Source organism: Pseudorca crassidens, chromosome 2, assembly GCF_039906515.1.
Source record: "Pseudorca crassidens isolate mPseCra1 chromosome 2, mPseCra1.hap1, whole genome shotgun sequence".
NCBI classification, from domain to species: Eukaryota; Metazoa; Chordata; class Mammalia; order Artiodactyla; family Delphinidae; genus Pseudorca; species Pseudorca crassidens.
Genome location: NC_090297.1, coordinates 144,255,343 through 144,277,636, shown reverse-complemented (window position 1 = coordinate 144,277,636; position 22,294 = coordinate 144,255,343). Strand labels below are relative to the sequence as shown.

General features: G+C 53.3%; 1 protein-coding gene across 13 annotated transcripts in view; it reads right to left on the bottom strand.

The window, feature by feature from the left end:
- Positions 1–22,294, bottom strand: part of LOC137219843 (uncharacterized) — a 146,434-nt gene that overhangs the window by 5,062 nt on the left and 119,078 nt on the right. For 6 of the 13 annotated variants that reach the window (XM_067729004.1, XM_067729007.1, XM_067729009.1 and 3 more), the window contains 5 exons: positions 15,942–16,076; positions 15,610–15,693; positions 11,167–11,353; positions 10,731–10,804; positions 9,881–10,605 (listed from right to left, as the gene is read on the bottom strand). In XM_067729004.1, coding sequence (XP_067585105.1) covers positions 10,436–10,605; positions 10,731–10,804; positions 11,167–11,353; positions 15,610–15,693; positions 15,942–16,076 — 650 coding nt within the window. In that variant the 3' untranslated portion in view covers positions 9,881–10,435. Of the gene's footprint in view, positions 1–324; positions 436–3,397; positions 7,893–7,983; positions 8,116–8,765; positions 10,606–10,730; positions 11,354–15,609; positions 15,694–15,941; positions 16,077–21,308; positions 22,290–22,294 lie in introns of those variants that run through there. The other 7 variants (XR_010941272.1, XR_010941274.1, XR_010941276.1 and 4 more) reach the window with 4 other exon arrangements.

Sequence of the window (22,294 nt, the reverse complement as noted above, 5' to 3'; positions counted from 1 at the left end):
GGCTGCCCCAATCCAGGGAGGGTACAAGACCCAGCCTTCATCCCAGGGTAAGCAGGGCAGGATGTGGGCTGCCTGGCCTGGGAGGGGACTGTCAGCTGAGTGGGAGGCCGGAAGTGGGGAGCCTCACATTAGTGGTGGGGTGGGAAAGAAGCCTGTGTCAGATCAGGAGCTGCACAGGGCAGTACCGTCAGAAGAATGCAAAATAACAGGTTTGCAGCTCCAGAAGGGGAGCTGTGGATGTGCAGATCGCTTTGTAGCCTGTTCCTCTCCTCGTGCCACCCCACATCCTTACCTGTCCACTTAGGGAAGGCCTGTCAACCTTACAAAGAACCAGAGGGTCTGGAGAGCAGTGAGTTCCAGGTTGCACGTGTCCCCAGGCTGCCTTGATCATCAGCCTTCTTGGAAACATTTTTGTACTAGAGAGGTCACTGGTGCCTGCAGGAAAAAATCATGCAAGCAATAAATAAATGAAGAAAAGGAAGATTCTCCTCCTTCCCCACCAATGACCTCTGGCCCCTTTTGAAGCCAGGCCCAATAAAATAATTTCTAACTTAGGAAAGCCAAGGATATGCCTTTACATGTCCTTCCACCTGTGGGTGTGTCCATTGACATGCATTTCCATGTGACAGACTCCAAGCATGTACAATAAGGAACACAGGGCTTGGTTTTCCACACATGTGGGCATCAGTGACTGAGGTGACCCAAAGCAACGGGTCATCTCAAGCCAGTTCTCTTCAACGTGGGTTGCATGTTTGGTTTTATAAATTTTTGTTTGCTGCCGAGTTTGCTTTCTAGATATGCCTGGTTCTGGTTGAAATGGAGTCCTTTTGTCCAGTTTGGATTAACTGAGCCCAAATCAATTAGTGGAGTTGGGTGGGCAACCTGAACCCAAAGGTGTTTTTTTTGTGTGTGGGGGGGGTGCAGATTGGTGGGATAGATGGAGTGGGGACTCAGCAGCATGAAATGATTTTAAAGGCAAAAGGCCAAACTATCACCAGGTGTCTCTCTCCCTGCCAGAAATCTCCTCTGGGTTAATAAGAACCAGTGTAGAGCCAGCTCTTCACTGCCTGTATGACCCCAAGGAAGATGCTGTACTCTTCCCCACTGGGCCCTCCAGCTCTATGTCCCTGAGGCTGGCCTAAAGCTGCACTGGTGGGCTCCCTCCGTCTCTGGCTTCAGCTGGATGAGAGGAGAGTGAGGTGCAGACGCCCTCCCTGCTGGGCTGGGGCTTGACAGTGGCTGACGTCTCTCCCAAAGGCCCCCACTCCTCATGGGCAACCCTCTCCTATAGCTACAGCACACACCAGATCCTAGAGGCCTAGGGCGGCAAAAGCCTCCTGCTTTGCAGGCTCTGGGCGCCCACCAGCCCATGCTGGTCCCCTGACTCTGCCCACACTTCTGTACATAGTCTTTTCATCAAGCCCTTCAGCCTCTGTTTTGCAGGTACCTTCTGTCCCTGAACTGCCTGCAACAATGCTGAACCCTCTGAGCTTCAGTTTCCCCACCCTAACTCTGGGGACGATGATGACATCCGCCTCTAGAAGCTGGAAGAGATGAGGAAACGGGCTTCCCCCCTAGCACTACCAGAAGGAATGCAGCTCTGCCGACACCTTGAGTTGAGCCCAGTGACACTGATTTTGGAGATCTGGCCTCCAGGCTGTAAGATAATAAACTTATGTTGTCTTAAACCATTAAGTCTGTAGTCATTTGTTACTGCAGCCACAGGATACTAATACACGGGTCCAGGTCCCAGAGAAACAGAGATTGTAATAAATTTTGAGCTCTGCTCCAGCTACAACTGACTGTTCCAGGAGCAGCTCCTCAGGGGGGACCTGACTGTGCCTTCCCAGCACCTCAGTGTCTTCATTTGGGTCTAGGAGGCACATCTATTTTCTTTTTCTCCCAGGTGCAACACTGATACCAAATTATGTCTCAAGGGTTTCAGACTCCAGTGTTATCATGGGCCACAGTAACATGGTAACTTGACTGAGTGGGATGGTGTGAGGCAATAGGGAGTGGTGGGGTCTGTGGCAAATTGGAGAATGCACATCTTGCTTAAAGACATCAACTTTAAGTGACAACAAGAGAAATAAATCCAGCCAAACAAAACCTACATCTAATCTATCTATGAGGCTTATGGACTACGAGTTTGGGATCCCAAATTTACCTTCTAGTTTCGGGCTGATTCCAAGGGGAAGTGCTCCATGGGGAAGAGAATGGCCCTGGGTGTGATGAGGGCTTCTCAGCCCTAGCTGCCCCTTGGAGTCACCCTCCTCCCCCCACACCCAGACCTCCACCATGCCTAGCCTCTGTGTTTCCTAAAAGGGGATTTTGATACGGAGCCTGGTGAGAACCACTGGATCTGCTGGCTAGCCGGCATTGCCTCACCTCCCTCATCCTTCCCCACCTGCCCAAAACTCTCCAAGTCGGTCCATTAGCCCTGGGCCGCAACCTCTCCCCTCTCTCTCCAACAAGAGGACCTTGTGTGGAATAACCAAGAGGCTACTGCTGTTGCGTCAAGCTCTAACCAATCCAAACCACAGGTAGGGGAGTGGGAGACACAGAAAAGAGGGGCACGGTCCCAGAAAATGATGAGAACATAGATGTGCTGTAAAGATCATGGATTTTGGAGTCAGACAGACCTGGGTGAGTCCCCACTTCACCACATACCAGCTGTGTGGCTTCAGGCAACATACTTAACTTCTCTGAGCGTTAGCGGTCACATCTTTAAAGTGGGGATAATGATACCTTTTCGCATTGTTGCTACGAGGACATTGACAGATAATGTATGTGTAGAGCAGTGCCTGGCCTACAGGAGGGGCTCGGCGCAGACTCTGGAATGGGGTGACTTGGGTTAGAATTCCCTTTAGCTGGTTGTGTGACCTTGGGCAAGTTACTTCATGTTTCTGTGCAGAATGTTCTCATCTGCCATATGGGTTCACTGGCGTTCTCATAGGGCTATTGGGAGGCTGAAGTCAAGGACTGAGACCATGCCTGGACTTCATAGGGACTCCTTGAGTGCATGAATTATTTACTAGGTGCGTTCTGACGTTGGTGAGTGTGTGTCTCCCGTACGTGGTGGGCCCTGGGGTGTGTTTCTGGGATGTGAAGTGGAGAAGTCAGAGACTGTTTCCTGGTTTTCAGGAGAGGCTGACCACATTCTACCTACACCTGTCTGCCTAGTTCCTCCCCTGATCCCCACCCCCATCCCCCAAATCTTCCACCCTTTTCACCTCCTGCCCCAGCCTGTCTATGACTTCCCCAGACACCTCTCTGGCAGCCCCAGAGCCTGGGGCACAGGGCTGCTAGGCTCCACGGTGTACCTAGGAGGGGCCTGGGGCTTCCCTCTGCCTGAGAAGCCCCATTAGTCACTGGAGAAGGCGAACACTGCACTGACCTCGCTCCAATGCGTGTGCACACGCCAGGCGGTCTCAGATGAATCACTTCCACGCCGCACTATTACCAGGCTTGCAACAGAGGGTCTGTGTGCTGGCTTTGTGTGTAGTGTTTCTTTCCATTCCATGATTCAGAAAACACCAGTCACTCAGCCATGTGATCCCCTGATCTTCTGCCAAGGAACTGAGTGCAAAGGTTTGCTGGAAAACCCTCAAAGGATGGGGGAGGGCAGCTGTGGTTGCCAGAAAGGGGACTGAGCTGAGAGAACTGGAAATTAGAAGTGTTGAAACCATCATCAGGAAAAGAGCATCAGGGGACTCAGGTACGATGAGGGCCAGAGACCTGCCCACAAGAGCAGCTGCTGGTCGATGAAGGGCCCTAACTCGGCTCTATGCAGATTTCTACCACCCAAGCCCCAGAAAAATAAGGTTATGTTTTTGTCTGATTATAAACATAAAGCTTGTTTATGCAAAAATTCTGATCAATACAGAAAACTATAAAAAAGAAAGGACATATCTCTCGTATGCTGCCACCAGACACGGTTTCAACCCATCAAGACATTCGGCACATGACTTTGTGCTTGGAACTGCCAGGTTCTGGTCCTCTGAGCTACTGGCCACAGCCTGGGTCTGATCCTGGCTCCTGCCCCCATCCTGGGACACTGAGCTCCAAATGTTCTGGGGACATGGGTTGGATCTGGGCTCCAGCGTCTGTGTTCTAGTCCCAACTTGGCCGTTTGCCCTTAGGCAAATCGCTCCGAGTCCTATTCGCCTATGCAGTTAAAAATGGGATAATAATTGGGCTGAGTTGTTGAGAGGATGAAAGGTATGAGGGGCTATGAAAACTACAAGCCCGCAGAATCTCTTCAAATGTAAGAGACGTGCCGGTGTGATGCCCATTCCCCTGCCTCGGCTCCTTTAACCCCAGGGGTAGCCTTGAATCAGCTCTGCTGCTCCACGACTGAACTTGGTCTGCCCACGTTGACCAAAGGCCTTCCCCAGACACGCCCAGGATTGGCTTAGAGGAGGCAGGCCTCAGGCTGGGGTCCCCAGTCACGGCAGCACCGCCCCTGAGCACCGAGGCAGGCAGGCACCTGGTTCAGGAAAATTCAAGCCCAGTTGTGTCACCGGTTTTGAGCCGAGGTAACTCCCTTCCCTCATCTCCCACACAGATACTTACTCTCACCACGGCTGGGCCCATTCTCAGCGCCATTCCTGCTCAGAAGCCTTGTCTGATTTCAGGAACCCTCGTGAATTCCCCGATGTGTTGTATCAATTTACACTGTAGTGAAATTTAGTAAAATCCTTGTGTACTTACACAAGGGACAGTAATGACAATGTAAGAGCATTAGTTCAGCTATTTCCAAACTACTTCTTACATTCATCTCCATAATACACCCAGGAGCTTAGGTATTGGGGATCTCATCACTATTTCTGTCTCACAGAAATGAGTTAGAGGCGGCTCAGAGGACATGTGTCTCTGAGCAGCACAGTATTTCCTCGTGACTCTATTTCCCAGGCCTTTGCCTTCCCGGCTCCGCTAGAGCTGAGCCAGCTCTGACCCTGTTCTGGCTAGCCCATACCCATCTAGTCTGGAGACAGGAAGCCTCAGGGACCAGCGAGGCCTCTCTCCACGTAGCTCCCTTTGCGGGGAGTGAATCCAGGTGGATCTGGAGCAGGGCCCGGTGCGGACCACCACAGCCAATCCATCCTTGCATTATGTCCTTCGGCGCCATGTGGATTCCGGAGATGGTGACCCTTCAGCCACCCGGTGTGCATCCAAACTTTTCCCACAAAAACAAGACCTGCCCAGTTCACGTGTCTGGGCGTTGACCTCAGTTCCCCAACCCAAGGCCCGGTTCCCACTGTGGGTCCCCTGACCCCTCCAGGCTCCTTGAGCCCCGTCCAGGAGATGGCAGGGTCTGCCTGCCTGCCTCCAGTCCACTCCCTCCCTGAGTCAGTGTTCCTTCTGCCTGCTGGACGCCCCACAGCCGGGAGCCCTTGTCACACACCTTCGGCCCTGGGCTTTGCCTGACCGGCAGGACCCTCCCTTTTAGTACAGTCTCAGGCTCAGGATCCCTCTGCAGCCTGTCTTGATTTACTTGAAGCAAACAGCCGTGCTTCCTGACAGGAAAAAGCAAAGCAAGGACTCGAACCCAGGGCCTCTCACACCACACCCCATGTTATCTTGTTCAGGCCACGGCAAGGACTGAGGAGACGTGTGCTTCAAAGCCGGCTTTAGAACGGAGGAAGTGAAGCTGAGAGGTGGGTAGTGGGCCATGAAGAGGCAAGAAAGCGGCAGGGATGAGGGGCCCTGTGGGAAGCGACAGGGCTTAAGGCGGGAAAGTCAGTGGGTGATGGAGAGATGGACGCTGGGAGTTAACCTGGAGGGGCCCTGTGTGGCTCTCAGACTACAGCCACCCTGAGGCTGCCTGGAAGACTGTTGTAACAATCATAATCATTACCGTAATGGCCCGTAACACTTAGTGAGCACTTACCGTTTGCTAAGTATGGAGCTCAAACGCCTTACCTGTGTTACGTCATTTCCCCCTACGGCACCATGATGAAATAGGTGCTACTAGCAGCCTCCATCTCACAGGTGAGGCGGCTGAACCTTGGTTTGGTTACACAACGTGCCCAAAGGCATTATCTTATCAGCAGAAGATCTGAGATGAGAATCCAGGCTGTCTGATTTCATGTTCTAACTTCTATAATGATCCACTGTGCCCAGAAGGTGGGTCAGCAGTGTCAGGCTTGCTGAGGAAAGATGAATGTGTTACAGATGTGGGGGCATTTCTCTGGCTTCAGCACGGGGGATCCCAGGGACCCCAGGGTCTGGGCTGCCCTACAGTGGAAGGCTGTCTTCCCTGAATAAAGAGCCAGCTTCAGGGCCTCAGAGTGGAGCCGGGCAGGGGCGGGGCGGGAGGAGGGGCCTCCGCGAGGCTGCCAAAGCAGGCCTGTGATGCCCGGGGCTGGCCAGACCAGCCTCCCGTGCACACCACACAGCCGAGGGTCTGTGCCTGGGATGCGAGGAGGAAGTCCTATAAATATGCCAGGACTGGTTGATTCGAAGCAGGGAAGAATAAATGACAAATTCATTAACTGGATTTTTTGAATATAAATATTACAGTAGGATTTTAACGACAAATATGCCCTATGAAAATATAGCTTAAGTTTGGCTCCAACAAGCTGTGTTAATTCAAACAATTTGACTTGCTCACAGGCCTCAAGGTTTTAATGAAGCACAGGTGACTTCAGTTAAGCAGGTGACGCGCTGGGTCATCATCTGGGTGGTGCATTTGGTGGCCGAGGAGTGGAACCCCGGCTCTGTGGCCAACAGCTTCCCTCCGTGTGCTGTCTTAGCACCCCTCACCCCTCCTCTGTTCCATCATGGCCAGTGTAGACTGGCTGATAGAAACTCACTTTCAGATTAACTCGAGCAAAAAAAAAAAAACATGGGTTGTAAAGCTCCTGTAAACAAGTATTGTGAAAGCAGAGGAGAAAAACATTTAGCTATGTGACTCTCTAACTTTTTTGACTGGACTCACAGTAAGAAATATATTTTATATCGTAGCCAAGTGTGCATGTGCACACACACACATGCAGGTGCACACAGCTAAAACAAAATTTCCTAAAACAATTCTTTTTTTTTTTTTTGCGGTACACGGGCCTCTCACCGCTGTGGCCTCTCCCGTTGCGGAGCACAGGCTCCGGACGCGCAGGCTCAGCGGCCATGGCTCACGTCCTAGCCGCTCCGCGGCATGTGGGATCTTTCTGGACCGGGGCATGAACCCGTGTCCCCTGCATCGGCAGGCGGACTCTCAACCACTGTGCCACCAGGGAAGCCCCCTAAAACAATTCTTAACCATGCTACATAAAATGCACACTACATTTTAAATTTTAATTAGTTTCTTGTAAATAAAATGTGATTTGAGACGCACTAAAAGGTTGTCATGATTCACTGATGTGTGGCGACTCACAGTTTAAAAAACACTAGCTGACTGTGCTTGATAGAGAGCAAAAGGAGCAAACGGAATAGTTCATCCGTCTCGGCTCCCTTTAGACATAAATTTCCCCAGACCAGAGGCTGTGCCCTCCCATCCGTCCTGCAGGGATGTCTGCACCCATGAACCTTCTGCAAACACAGATGCTGTGACAAACACTGGGACTCTGAGCAGAAAGGGAAGGTTCCGGGGGAGAAGGCTCAGGTGCCTCTCTTCTAGTTAATATTTGATTGGGATTCATTTAGCCATTAAATACCCTTCAGGGAGTGGGAAACAGGTTGAACAAGGGTGGTGAACAGGATAGAAGATGGTTAAAGGCAAAACACTCCTCAATGTGGTTCTGGGCATCGTTGTGCAACCAGCACAAAGAGGGTCAAATGGCAAGTGGTTAAGAGCATAGACTCAGGAGCCAGCCTCCCAGTTCTGGTTCTGTCACCTCAGCTGTGTGACTGTGGGTGAGTCCCTCTGCCTCTCTGGGCCTTGATTTCCTCATCTGTAAAATGGGAACATAACAGTATTTAGTTGTTAGGGTTGTGACCTAATCAATATGCCAGCTGTTGGTGCTAAACAGGAAGGCAGCTCACCTGGCCACACAAATTAGGCTCCAACTCCAGCCAGCGACGGGCAGTATAAAGCAGAGAGCAGCTCCTATTATGTGGGGTATAAGGGGTGGCTAGTGTGAAACCCCCAGAGACGCCATATGGCAACGAAGAGCCCTGCACCAAGAGAGATCAAAGGTAGAATTCAAAACACTCCCACCCAAAGTCAGCAGGTTGGTCCTCAGGTTCAAGAGCACTCAATAAATTAAGACCCATCATTCTCTAGAGCACAGTTCTGTCGGGTCACCTGTTTCCTGTGCTTATCTTCACAAGTTAACTGCCTTTCAGTTCTCTGCCACTTTACCACTTCTCCAGTCCTGCAAGCCCTCAGGAGCGGGCACAGGGGGTGAACAGCAAAGACCTTCAGATGCAGGTTTCTCAACCCTCAGTGTGCATTCGGTCCTGGACTAACTGGTCCCCCTCCCACCAGCCCATATTCCACACTTTTGCTAGATTGATTTTCTGAAGTGCAAATTTAATAATGTTACCTTTTTTTGTCCCTGTATCACGTCCCTGCTTAAACCCTTGGAAGCCTTCTCACTGTCTACAATGCATTTCAACCCCCACTGGAGGCAGAGCCTCATCTCCCCTCTTCAGCCTCACCTTTCACCACCCTGTACAAGCCCTGCTCTCCAGTCCTACCAAATACCTTGCGTTCCCTGATGATGCAATATAGGCTCAAGCCTTTAGGCTATTACCCATGCCATTCCTTATGCCTTGCCTGTCAGGTCTCTGACAGCTGGACTGGCCCCATTATAAAGAATTACCATGCTCAGTGGAAGGAAGCATCGTGTCCTCTGGGAAGCCTTCTCTGACACCAGAAAGCCCGGAGCTCCTTCTTCAGGTTCCCGCAATGCTCTATCCCTAGGAGGTAGCTTTGAAAGGCGTGGCTGGCTTCCCGGATTTGGCCACTAGAGGGCAGTCGAGTGTAGCGAGCGTCTGGCCTGGCAGCTACCGGAGGCTGTGAGCGCTGCTCCGACACTGCTCCGTCCTCACACACATCCCTAGTTGGGCCTCGCTACACCTCACTCCTGGAATGTTGCACGGCCCCTTTGTAGGTCTCCTGGCCTCTGCCGCTCCGTCTCCTCTCCTTTATGCACAGGACTGACCCGACTACCTTCCTTAACCATTATTTTGATCACCCACGCCACCCTTCCTCGAGAACGCTCAGTAGTTCATTATTAATTTCGTATTAACCCAGAACTTCTTATTTTGGGATTCTTTTGTTTATTAAAGTGTTGCAACTTCAGTAACAAGTTAAAAAATGAAGGAAAAAAATTCCTAAGTCTATCCCATGATTTTCTTATGTTTTGGTCTGTCTGTATGTATATATGCACATATATATGTATATATATGTGTGTATATCTATATACACACATATATATATGTGTAGTGGTCAGGGCATAGATACAATTTTGAATTTAACTATTTTGGCTTATTTTGAAAGCACAATTTTTCAAATTACCATTCTGGCTTTATAAAGATTGATATGAAGGAAGGCCAGCTTGGGTTTCAAGACCAAGTTTGCCAGCCCTCCTGTTCCATTCATTCATCCCCAGCACAGATTCTGCTGCTCTTCTGTGGCTGGAATACCTGCCTGGCCCCCATCCTGGTGTCCACACCTACCTGTCCCTTTCTGAAACACCCTCCCGCTCCTTCTCTACTAAGCTCCAGTGCACATCCCCCCAGACCTCTGCTCAAACTTCTCCTCCACCAGAGTTCATTTCCCAAGCAGTCAGCCCAGCTCTGGCTGCCTTGCCCCTGCTGCCCAGCTCTCTCTGGTGCAGCCCCAATTTCCCTTGTGAGACTGGGAGGTCCCTGAGGATTAGTGGACGCTGTCCGTCCACTGGCAGCTGAAGCAAAGTACCACAGACTTGGTGGCTTGAAACAACAAAAATGTATTCTCTCACAGTTCTGGAAATCAAGGTGACATCAGGGCTACACCCTCTCTGGGGTTCTAGGGGAGAATTCATTCCTTGCCTGTCCAGCTGCTGGTGGTGGTCGGTATTCCTTGGCTGTGGCTACGTCCCTCCAATCTCTGCCTGTCTCATAGGGCCTTCTCCTCTGTGTCTGTCTTAAATCTCCCTCTGCCTCCCCCTAGAAGGACACTTGTCATTGTACTTATTGGATAATCCAGGATGATCTCCTCTTTCAAGATTCTTTATCACGTCTACGAAGCCCCGTTTTTGAAATAATGTACCATTCACAGGTTCCAGGGACTAGGATGTGGATATGTTTTGGGGGGGCCACCATTCAACCCACTACAGTTCAGCTGTGCCTCAGGATCAGTGTGGAGTGAAGTGCGGGTTCACAAACCTCGCTGATCTCCACAATCACGACTGTGGGACTTGAGAAAGTGGCTCAGCTAGAGCTCCCATGCTGATCGAGACTCAGGAGGTCCCGGACGGTGCCTGGGTGTCTGTCAGGATCGGAGAGGTTATGCCATAATAACAAACAACCCCAACCTCTCAGTGACTTGACACAACAAACGGTTTCTTTCTTGTTTACTCCAAAAGGTCACCTTGAGTTGGTTTGGGACTGTCTGAGTTGTCCTCATTCCAGGACCCAGGCTGATGGAGTGGCTACCATCTGGAGAGTTGCTGGCTTCTGTGACAGAGGGGGGAAAATCGTGGTGAATTATGGACTGAATTTTAACACCATTTCCACCCAGAAGTGATACTTATCCCTTCTGCACATACCATGGTGGGACTATGATCCTATATGATATTTACCTGGAAGGAAAAGTGGTGCCCGTGTCTCTAGTTTCAGAAAGCACTGCAGGTTTGGGAAGCACGGGACCCGAGAGCTGCAGAGGGACATCCGGTGACGTCCTTTAGAGTCATCTCTGACTGCCCTCTTCTCCCCCGAGGGTCAAAGCCCCAAGGCAGAGCATCCCATGGGCCAAGCCTGAGTCACACCTGGGCCTAGAGGACTGTCTGCCCCCCACCAAGACCACACACTGGTGGACAAACCATCTGGGAAGGGGGTGCAAGGTGGTCAGGCAAAAATCAGCAGACATCATGCGCTGAGATTCCCCTTCTCCCTCTCCAGAGCGAGCTCGTTCTGGAAGCCATTCAGGAGTTCACGTGATGCTCCCAGGAGCCCCTTCACTGCTTTTCTTAGGAGGGGGGCACGGAAGAGAGGGAGGTGAGACATCTCCCCACTCACCTGTGCTTTGGTGCCACAGAGGCCACCAGTATCCGCCCAGCAGAACCAGGGTGACTGGTTTGGATGTGGTGGCCCCTCTGTTCACCCCAGAAGGACAGGGCCGGGGAGCAAGGAGGAGGAAGCAGGACAGCCCCAGCTCCATCACGCCTTCTCGGAAGAGCCAGCAGTCTCTCAGGGAAAGTCAGGACTTTGGTGAAAACAAAGAGTGAAGAAATCTATGTTGGGCTTGAAGTGGTTGTGTGAACTGGCATAGCTATTTGTCATGAATGTTGGCTGCCTCTCCAGCCATTCTGACACTTAACACTCTGATGCTTCAGGAAACTGAGCCCGATTTTAGCAGCAGCCTTTCCTCACAGCCCAGGGCCACAGAGACACCTGGGCTGCACGCAGAGGGAGAGCAGCTCCAGAGACGGGAGAAGGACAGCAGTGTGGGAGAGTCACAATGTTTCTTCAAATAGTGGTTCACAAACCAGACTGTACAACCCCAGGGCACCCTGGGGGTCCCATGCGTGCAGGGGTCTGGGTAGAGGGCCACCAGTTACAATGAGGATACTCAGTTAAATTTGAACATCAGACAAACAACAAATGAAAAAATTTTTCTTTGGTATAAGTATGTCCCATGCAATATTTGGGATATACTTATCCTTTTGAAATTATTTATTTTTCTGAAATTCAATCTTAACTGTATTATCTGGCATTTCTATTTGCTAAACCTGGCAAATTTACTTGGGTGTCCTGCTTTGCTTTTATTTATTTTGGAGCTTAGGTTAGATTCTTTTGGAATCAAAGTTTTCACTGCCAAAAAAAAAAAGTTTGGAAAGCCACGGCTAGCTCTTTATCTTTTTTTTTCCACATTGAAAAACTTAGGTTTTCACCCCAGACATACTTCATGGAGCGTTTTGACAGCCCAGGCACTGGTGCAGACCATGGGGATAGCATGAGGTGAATAAGACAGAGCTCCCGCCCTCTGAGAGTGCTCTCAAGTTACGGAAGGAGAGAGTCGAGTCAACCACTGACCGTGTGTGGCTGAAAGTGCAAGAGGTAGAGAGGGCGTTAGCGCCTCGTGGATCATGGCAGAGCTGTGAAGAATAAAGAGAAGCAGTGAAGGGATGCTAACCAGGCATCGCCACTCGCACGCCCGTTTCCACAAGTCACGGTCCAAATTGTAAGCATCACACTGGCAAGACCCTGATCCCCTTGGACTTTCTCTCTCCTTTTCCTGTAACTTATAGTTTAATAATGACTCGGTTAAGACTGATGAAGTAGTCAAGCAACCACTTTCTGTTTGGTTGACTTAAAAATGATGACACTGGGCTTCCCTGGTGGCGCAGTGGTTGAGAGTCCGCCTGCTGATGCAGGGGACGCGGGTTCATGTCCCAGTCCGGGAAGATCCCACATGCCACGGAGCGGCTGGGCCCGTGAGCCATGGCCACTGAGCCTGCGTGTCCGGAGCCTGTGCTCGCAACGGGAGAGGCCACAACAGTGAGAGGCGCGCATACCGCAAAAAAAAAAAAAAAAAAAAAAAAAATGATGACATTGGTGAGCCATTTCCTTGGGGTGTCTTCAGGATCTAACACCAGGGTCTGGCCCAAGGTCCTGCTGGCTTGGGCAGGAAACACCTTCACCGTGTTCTCGAGACTCTGGCCCATCCCTGCCAGTACCAGGAACATGGCAGAAAGAAATGAAGAAATTCTGAAGGAGGAGGAACGTTCAAAGGGCAAAATGCTCTGCACTTTATGAACTCTCACGTACACACCTCAGCCTTATGTGTTGATGAGTAAGCCAGGAGGAAACCAGGTCTGTGAAGGTAGAGTTGCTTTCTATTGTCCAAGGAAACAGCAAGGGTAAAATGAGAGTTCCGAGCTGTCGTGAACACTGTTGTCATTTTTTTTTAGTCCTTAGAGGAAACCATTTCCTTTCCGGAAGAGTCTCTCTTCTGGGAACTGGGCACTTGAAGGTGGGTGTCGAGTGGGCTCGTGGGGGAATGTTCTGGGGTTCAGGAGACTCGGCCTCGGAGCCCGGTCATACTTGGCGAGGAAGGCGTGAAGTCGCCTGCATGTGACCCTGCCGTGATGGACTCGGCAGTGGTGTGGGCCGTGGAAACGAGGCTCAGAGACGGTTTTGTGTGAGTCCAGAACAACCACACGAGGATTAGTGAGCCAACCTCAAGTGTGTGAAAAGCAAGAAGGTTGTTGTCTCCTGCTCCCACGGGAGCTAGAAATAGAACCCTGCCCTTTGTCCTTGGGGAGCTGAAGCAACTGCCTGGCGTGGGTGTCCTGACCACAGGCCCCTTTGTTCCTCTCTCCCACCCGTTCCCCTCTCCTGCCCTTCTTCCTCTGTGACCTCAGCCCCAGCCTGTGACGCTGGCTCTGCTCAGCCCCACTGTCGGGCATCTCCATCCTGGCACATCTGGAGGATGGGTGCACTCCCACCTGCTGAGAACAGGACAGCCCTGTCCTCACTGGTCTTAGCTGCCATCCAAAGCCCTGATCTGGGGCCATTCAGAAACGTTTTGCCTCTTGCTGGCAGTAATTTCGGCGTCAGGCACATGGTTCCAGGGTGCTTAAAACTTCATTAACTGAGACTCACAGTAAGAGGTGCGGTACCATTTTACATTGCATCCCACGCACACGTTATGTACTGGCCTTTTCCACACAGGGACTGGGTCCGTGGTTGCTGGCCCTCAGGCTTGCCTGGGCTCAATTAGTGGGCAGCCCAGCAGGAGCCGGGAGGGAGGGAGAGGAGTGAGGGTAAGCATTCATTCCCCATCGGGCTGATGATCACAGGTCCTGTCTGAGCCTTCGCCTCATCGCTCTCTCTGTTTCCAAGTTCTGGAAACACCTTCCACCTTCAAGCCTTAAGCCTGAGGGTGGTAACTAAGCCTCACAATTCTCTTGTGACTTCCCTACACCCTGCCCACGTCTTTGTAAATAGTTCCTTTATTAAATGCCCCCAAACGGCCCAATCAGAATGTGCTATCTTTCTATTGCGGTATCCATATAGTACGTGTTCACACACACACACACACACACACACACACACACACACACACACACGAGGCTCATGAAATAACGCTCACGCTTACCCCCCACGAGGCACTCTGATATACGTGACCCTGTTCTGGCTAATTATGAAGAATGCTCATCCCACCCACTCAATTAATTCCATGACTCACTTATGGGTCTCGATTCTCAGTCTGAAAAGCATTGCGTAGGGCCAGCCCGGGGGAGGCAGCTGTCAGCTGGGCTGGCTATGGCAGCTGGCAGAGGTCAGCGTGGAACATGCCAAGGAGGGGGAGCTGTCAGATGAGTCTGTACAGTGGGTGTCTTATGGGGCTCCCTTAGGGGAAGGCTGGACTCCTTCTGGGGGGTACTTCCTTTCTGTGGTCATCCCATTCCCGGAGCCCAGTTTCCACTTTGTAAGCTAGAAACCTGTGTTGGTTAGACGCTCCGAGACGGCTGGGCTCAGGGCTGACCTGCACCCACCACGAGCATAGATACCTCCATTCTGACTCAGCCAGCCCCGGTGGGAAGCAGCCATCCAGCAGGCCTGAGAGGCATGTTCTCCCATTGACAGCCTTTCTCTGGTGGGAAATTCTATCCAGAAAGCCAGGCCGTCATCAGAAGGTGCCTGGCCAACACAGCCTTAGGGCGAGGGCCTTCCTCAAAGACCGCAGCGGGTCTGGGTGGCCTAAGCACCATCTCTCCAGATTTGTTCCCACACCTTTGCCGACCCAACCCCTCCGGCTGACCCACTGACTTTCTTGTTCCGTTCCCTTCTGTGTCTGGGCAAGTGAAGCATCTTATTCCAATCCTTGGCGGTGGTGGAGGGAGGTGGCTGCGTCCATCGGGGCCGCCCATGGCTGCCCGACGGTGGGCTGGCATGTGTTTTCAAGGACTAGAAGCGCTCCCTCTGCCTCACCTTCCGGGCGGTCCTGAGGTGTGCGGCCAGCAGCTAGCCAGTCAGCGGCCACGGAAGTGCATGCTTATCGAGTGCTTTGTGGAAACTAGGCTGGTGCGGAGCTCCTATGGGCACAGTCTCATTTCTCTCCCCTCTCAGCCTGGTGAGAAAGTACCCGTTTCCCCATCTTTTACATAAGGAGATTGAGGCTCAGAGCGGCCAGGTGACTTGGCTGAGGTCGTATGGTAAGTCAGTTGCTAGGTGGCCCTAGAAACTGTCTGTGAATACACGTGTGCTCTGAAAGGACAGGGAATGCATCCCCAGCCTCACGAGCTCTCACTCCCTGGAGGCAGGACTGTGCCTCCTTCAGGAAATGTCCTCTCTACCCCGCTAGCCACCAGAAGTGCACACGGCAGGACTCAGCACACCAGGGTGCCCAGTTACCCACGCTCGCCGACAGACACAGACTGGGACCAGCCTCTTGCCAAAGAGGGAAGGCCAGTGGGAGCCTCAGACCACAGGGAGGTGACTCCATGGACGCACCAGACCGTGGTGGTGACTCAGCCGCCTGGGTGATGGATGGTGCACGGACGTCAGTCCTCACGCTGTGGCCCTTCCCTTTTTTCCCTGGAACAATAACAAAATCCTGGCTGTGTGCTTCGGTTGCCATAGGAACCAGAAAACATTTAATAACGTGGAGACTCTGGGACAGGTGGACTGAGCAGGTCTGGATAAAAAGAACCCTCTTCTGCCCCTTCACCCCAAATCCTGGGCGTCTCATCCATTTGGAACAGATGAGGTAAATTAGTCAGGAGAAAGCTACGCTGCTGCCTGGATTGAGTGACCTTGTCCAACCAGGAGTCTGGGGCACTCACAAGTCTGCGTGCCTGTGGGATCTGGCCCAAATTCCTGCCGAGAAGAAACGCGATCTGAGGCATCCCCGTCTGCCTGGGAGACTGAGTGCCACGTGGGGTGTCCGCCCCCGGCATGCGTGGGCCCCGTCCTGGACTCTGTAGGGAAGAGGAAGAAGGGAGACATGGGTCCTCATGCTCAGAGAGCTCCTGGTCTACTGGTGGCAGGACGCACACCTGGACAGTCCTGCCGGGTCCCGGCCCACACCAGGAAACAGTGGGGGAGGCGCATGGGAAAGGGGCTTCTGGGCGGGGATGGGGCTCGGTGATGAGAACCAGAGCCCTCCACTCCCAGCAGGACCCGCTGAGCGTGGCACCAGGCTCACTCACTCACACACAGGGTCAGGGTGACAGCTGGGGCCAGGGGACTGGATGCTCTTAGAGGCTCGGCCATCACTGCCTTCCCCGCCCGCCACTTTGTGGTCCCTGTCCTCCCTCTCACTCCTTCCATGCACATCGGGCACCTCTGCATAGGGTAAGTGGCTCGAGCACCCTGACAACAATGTCCCACCCCCCCCAAGACTAAACAGGCTCATATCCAAACTCACCCGCCCCCCGTGTGTCTCCTTTTCCAAAATCACTGACATCATTACAGGTTTAATGACGTGCTCTATATCCGCACAGGTGACCCTCCTTCCACCCGCGTCTCTCCCGAGGGGCCCTCCCTTCCTGCCCCGCGTCTGCCACCGGGGCCATCTGGCACGTGACCGCTGTGGCCACCTCCTAGATGTTCTCTTCGTCCCGTTCAGGCTTTGAGGCAGCGCTCCTCAGAGGCTTGACCTCTGCCCTGATTTCCAGCATTTTCCACTTCTTCTTGGACATCGCCCCACGCGATTCAGACTCAAAATGTCCGAGACAGAACTCACATCCCGCTCCCACAGACCTTCTTATCTTCTGTGTTTCTCCTCTTAGGTGGGAGTGCCCCGGCCCCCAACGTGTCCCTGCCTCCTGGCTCTGCCCCCTCCATCCTCCTCCATGCAGAGGTCAGAATTCACTTCCTAGCACATTGCTCCCGCTCAGAGACGCTTCAGCTCCTCATCGCATAAGAGTGATGCCCAGCTCCCCTGGAAGGGCAGCTGAGGGCCTCCCAGGCTGGCCCCCAATCTTCCGCTTCAGCTTCACCTCCCAGCTCTCTCGCTCTCCATTTCCCTCCCTCCTCTTTCTTTCTGCCTGTTGTCTCTCTGTCTGTCTGTCTCTCTCACACACACACAGCCTGCAGCTCTGGCTACACTACCCTGCTGGTCTCTGTGCCTTGCTCTTTTCTAGCTTCAACCCCTTCGTCGTGCTGACTCCTCTGCCCGAAACCCCCTCTCCCTCAACCCAGGAAACCCTCACCTCTCCCCAGGGCCCCAAGCCCAGCCCACGTATCTTCCCAGCCCGACAGCACCCCAGGTCTGGGGCAGAATTCACCACGCCGTCCTCTGTGCACCCACAGAATTCGAGCATTCTCCACACCGAGCAGAAGTCCCTGTTTCTAGCCTCCTCCACTGACCTGGGGACTGCTGGTGCTGGGCCTGTCTATTCCTCCCTGTGCCCTGACATCTACAGCTCAAACCAGGCGTCCCGTGAATGCCGCGCGGATCCCTGGACCCGCAGACTTTCTTTCTCCTGACCTGGCACGGCATCTGCCTCCAGCCACACTTCCACCTCTGTCCCCAGCCTCCCTTACAAGGTCGCCGGACCCTCCTGCGGGCAGGTCGCAAGGTCTGCAGCCTCTGCCTGAGCTCTCTTTGCTCTCTCACTGGAAGCTCTCCCTCCCTGTCTATCCATCTTTCCTGCCGGGCAGAGAATGCCTCTAATTCACTCTCTGAGGTGTACAAACCCCACGCCCTCCGCAGAGGCTCCTTCTCCAGTCAGGACTGAACTCCCTGCTTCCCCCGCAGCCTGGGAACTCAGCCTGCACCTGGCCTTCCGTCAGCGCTGTCGGCCACATCTGTTCTCTTCCCGCACACTGGGCTCCCTGGAGGGCAGGAAGCCCGCCTCACTTCTCTCTGTTTCCCTGTGGTGCTCTGCGCCTAGCAGCTACCCTCAAAATGCCTGTTGAAGTGCCGGATCCTGCAGTGGCTCCCCAGGGCCTGTGAAAGGCTGGCCACCTTGGGTACCTGGGGCAGCGGGTGACCTATCTGCTGGCAACCCTTATCAGAGGGGCCTGTAGAGCCCCTGCCGCCCAGGCAGGGTGCGGGGCCCGGAGGGAAGAGCGCTCCCTCAGCCCCCAAGTCAGCCGCCCATGCCTGCTGGTGGCCAGCAATTGCTGGAAACTTCCTCAGCTCCCTCCCCACCCCTCAGCCCTCCAATGCTTCCCCTCCCTCACCCCGCCCTCCTCCCATCATTTCCATCAGCCCCAGCTCCTCGAGCAGGCGTGCAAACACTTCATAACTGCCCCCGCCTCCACCTCCTGCAACACACATCCCCTCTCTCACCCTCTCGCTAATCTTATCTTCCTGCATTTAATGTACAACCTCTGCTTAATCCAGGCCTCCTGTCCCGCATACTCTACAGGCAATTGCTCATGCAGGTCCCCTTCCCCGGAACACCTGCCTTCTCTTCTCCACTGACCCGAAACCCCCCGCTGCAGGCCCAGCTCTAGTCTCCCTTCTCCGTGAATTCTCTGACGCAGAACTGGCTCTCTGAGCCACATCATAGTCCTGTTGCAATCAGCGAGCACCACACCGGTTAATATTTAATTGTTCTCCACAATTTTATGTAATGCACCTTCATTTTCTTTTCCCATCTAGATTATAAGCTCTTAGGGGTAAAACTAGCTCTTAAGTTGCTGGGGAAGGCAGGTGAATGTAGGCTTTCTCTAAACTCTCTCAGCTTCTTCTTTGTGTACCCAACTTTAGTAGAATCATCTATTAAAGTCCTAATGTCTAAACTAATGAAGTCTTTCTTGGGCAGCCCTGAAAATAGATCACAGATTACAAGGAAGCTTCATACCGGAGGCTTCCTGGACTGGGAATTTAATGGACCAGAAGCCCAACTTCTGCATTCGGCCCAGGTGGTTGAGAGGGCTCCTGGGATTTCCACACCATGGGAGAAACTGTAACCCTATTTTGCGGTAACTGGGGAATGACGTCCATGGCTGGAGCAATGCTGTGATGGGACCTGTGCCCAAGGGAGGTGAGCCATCCAGCCCTCTGGCTGGCCTCGCAAAGGAGCCAGCCTGGAGCCGGTGAGGGGGAAGCCAAGCGCCTTCTGACACGCCGCCCGGCACTGGGCACCGTGACCACTCCCTGTCCAGGGCCTCCGAGCAGGGCTGGCTTTGGAGAGGGGCTTTCGCGAGCTGAGTAGGGCAAGGGAATCCCTGGAGAACTGTATCTGCGGTAACTTTCCAAGCAGCTTCCTTTAGGTCAGGTTACAGGGGACTTCCTTCAGGTTAGACACACGTGTCGATCGTGCGGCTGAGCCACCAGCAAGTCCATGGGCAACGGCGGCCCGAGCCTCTAGGGAACAAGCACAGCCTGAGGTCTAGGAAGGGGAGTCCAATGTCCAGGGCTCGTGCTCCTCTTTCTCCTCCTCACCTTCCCTCCAGACTCTGTGCTTTTACCCGCTACACCTCACACTGCCTCCGTCCTGCCAATGTCACTCTCTCTTCAATCTGCACCTTCTCTTCCAGGAGAGCTCTCTATCTGATCGCCCAGCAGGCACTCTACCTGACCCATTTTAGGGCTGCCTTCACCCCTTCCTCTCCTTTTCTTCCCTCTGGAAACTTGACTTTCTGGAGGTCACCACGGACAACGGTGATGGCCCCTGAGTTTCTGGAGCCCCCCTTTCCTCAGGTCACAACATTTATTTAACCATCCACTGAGCCCTTACAACGTGGAACCTGGGGAAACAAGAGGGGCCTGCATTTGGCCCCTGCACTCGGGATCTTGTGGTGTGGCACAGGCCGCGCCAATGGGAGACTGCACAGGGTGCGAGGCACAGGGGCACAGCCAGGGCCGTGCTAGGGAAGATGGCCCAGGGGAAGTGACACCGAAGGGGGAGCCTGAAGAATGCTTGGTAGTTGGCTGTAGGCTTGGGGAAATTCTGTTCTGCACAGAGAGAAGCCAAAAGAGAACATGCGGTCTTGGGGAACTGCCAGCAGGTCCATATCCCTCAGAGTCAAGAGGTGAGAGTGGAGGTCTGAGAGGGGCCAGGAGAGGCTCAGACAGTGTCTAGAATGCAGGAAGGGAGCCTGGAGTCAATCCAAGAGCAGCGGGGGTGGGGTGGGACTGCTGCAGGGTCTTAAGCAGGGGTGACACTGAGTAGGTAATGTCAGGAATATTCATTTCTCTCCATATAACGGGGAAAATTCAGAAGGAGGCTCGCTTCCGCCCAAGTCCATATTCAACGAGCAGATGGAAGAAGCGAGGCCTTGAGTCCTGCCCAAGGTCCACAACAGGCAGGGCCGAGCAGGCACGGGCCCCAAGCCTGTGCTGGGGCAGGTGGGGGTGAGCAAAGAGCAGAGTCAGTGGAGAAGCTGGGACTCTCAGGTTGCAATTAACGGAAGCCAACGTGATACGACTTAAGCCACAGTGGACATTGGCTGAGAGGATGCAGGCCCAGGGCAGGGCAGCAGAACTTCTAGACGAGCCCAGATTCAGAGGCGGGGGTGTCCTCAGGCCTCTTTCTCCACCTCACTCCCGTGCCTGCCTCTGCCCACCTGCTCCACCCCTTCTCTGTGCAGCCCTTCCTTGGTCCCTCTGGCTGCTGGCAGAGCCTGCTTGCCCCACTGACCTTGAGGTGGTGAGTTACAGGCTGGCTCTGGGCTCCAGGTCCAAGTTCCCAGGAAAGAGACTCTGAGAACCCCAGAGTGTCTATTGTAAGCAGCTACGGCCAGGGGTGTCACACATTACAAACGGGGGCTGGGTGGGGCTCACACTGTGCAATGGGGGGGGGCCCCAGAGAAGGAGGACTAGGTACCAGTAGGCACCCCAAAGCTGTGAAGCTCAGAATGGCATGGTCTCCACCCCTCCCAGGAGTACAGTTATATAGAACTTTGTAATCTTGTAGGAACAAAATACAGATTCCCTATAATCCGAAGGATTTTAAGGACAAGAGCGAATATTTTTGAGCACTTACTCTATGCTGAGTACTTTGCTAAGTGATTCACGGGTATCTTCTTACTTAATTCTTGTGGGCCAGGGAGGTAGATGCTATTAGTGTTTCCAATTTACAGACAATGAAATGGAGGCGCAGAGAGTTCTGACTGAGCTTTCCTGTCCTGTTTCTGAGGCACGGCACCCCAGTCTTGGGGCACAGAGGGAGAGAAAGGCTGCCCTCTTACCCAGTGGTGTGCCGGTAAATGTTTACCAGCTAGCTCCCTGGCAAAAAAAAAACAAACAAAACTGGTTTGCAGCATTTACTGATTCCCGAGGTGTGAATACTCCCACTGTGGCTGACTTCAAGCTACCGACTTCCTGGAGCCAGCGTGAGAGGCTCCAGCACACACCGCCTCTCTTTGGGGTGAGTTCCGGAGATTTACAGCAGTGCTTCTCAAAGTGTGGTCCCTGAACCAGCCACATCGGCATCGTCTGAAAATGTTCAAATTCTCTGACTTCACCACAGACCTACTGAAACCCTGGGGTGGGAAGGAGGAGCCTCCCTCTGTTTTCAAGCCCTCCAGGGCATTCAGATGCATGTTCAAGCTTGAGAACCTCTGGAGCAATGGGGTAATAGGCCCTTTCACAAACTCAGCTGGTCCCAGTCTTCATCCTGCGGTTGGGAGAATGGGGTTTGTTTCCCACTCCTCGGCAGATGGGCAAACTGAGGCCAGAGAGGCGAAGGTTGCTGGAAATTGGTGGGTGAGAAAAATGGATTAAGAAACCCTCCAGCCTGGGTTTCCTTCCCCATAAAGTAATGGGGGTGGGGGGGTCTCTGCAGAGTCCCTCAGTCCTGGCCCTCCATGGGTCTGGGAAGTGATTGCCCATGGACCCAAGGTTAGTGGAAGGTGGGAAGGCTGAGCTCTGACTCCAGGCAAATGGCCAGAGCAGAGGGAAGGAGAGAAATCCAGGGTCCTCTGGCGCTGGCCCCCCTGAAGAGGGGGCAAGTGAGGAGAGAGCCACGTAAAAGCATAAGTCTCAGCAACGCCTGGTTCTGAGCCTTCGAGGCTGGTCCAGAGAGGTCCCGAATCTGAAGTAAGTCCCGGGATGGTGCTAGAGAGTCTGAACCAGCAACCTCTCTGCCTCAGGCCTGAGCCCAGAAGAACTGTGATGGCTCCTGGGGTTGAGGAGGGGCAGGAGCCGCAGGTCCAAGTCCCGCCAAGCTTCTGTGGGACGTGTTTGCTGTCTGGTTGTCTCAACAACTTCCCTCGACCCCAATCCAGATTTGCTATT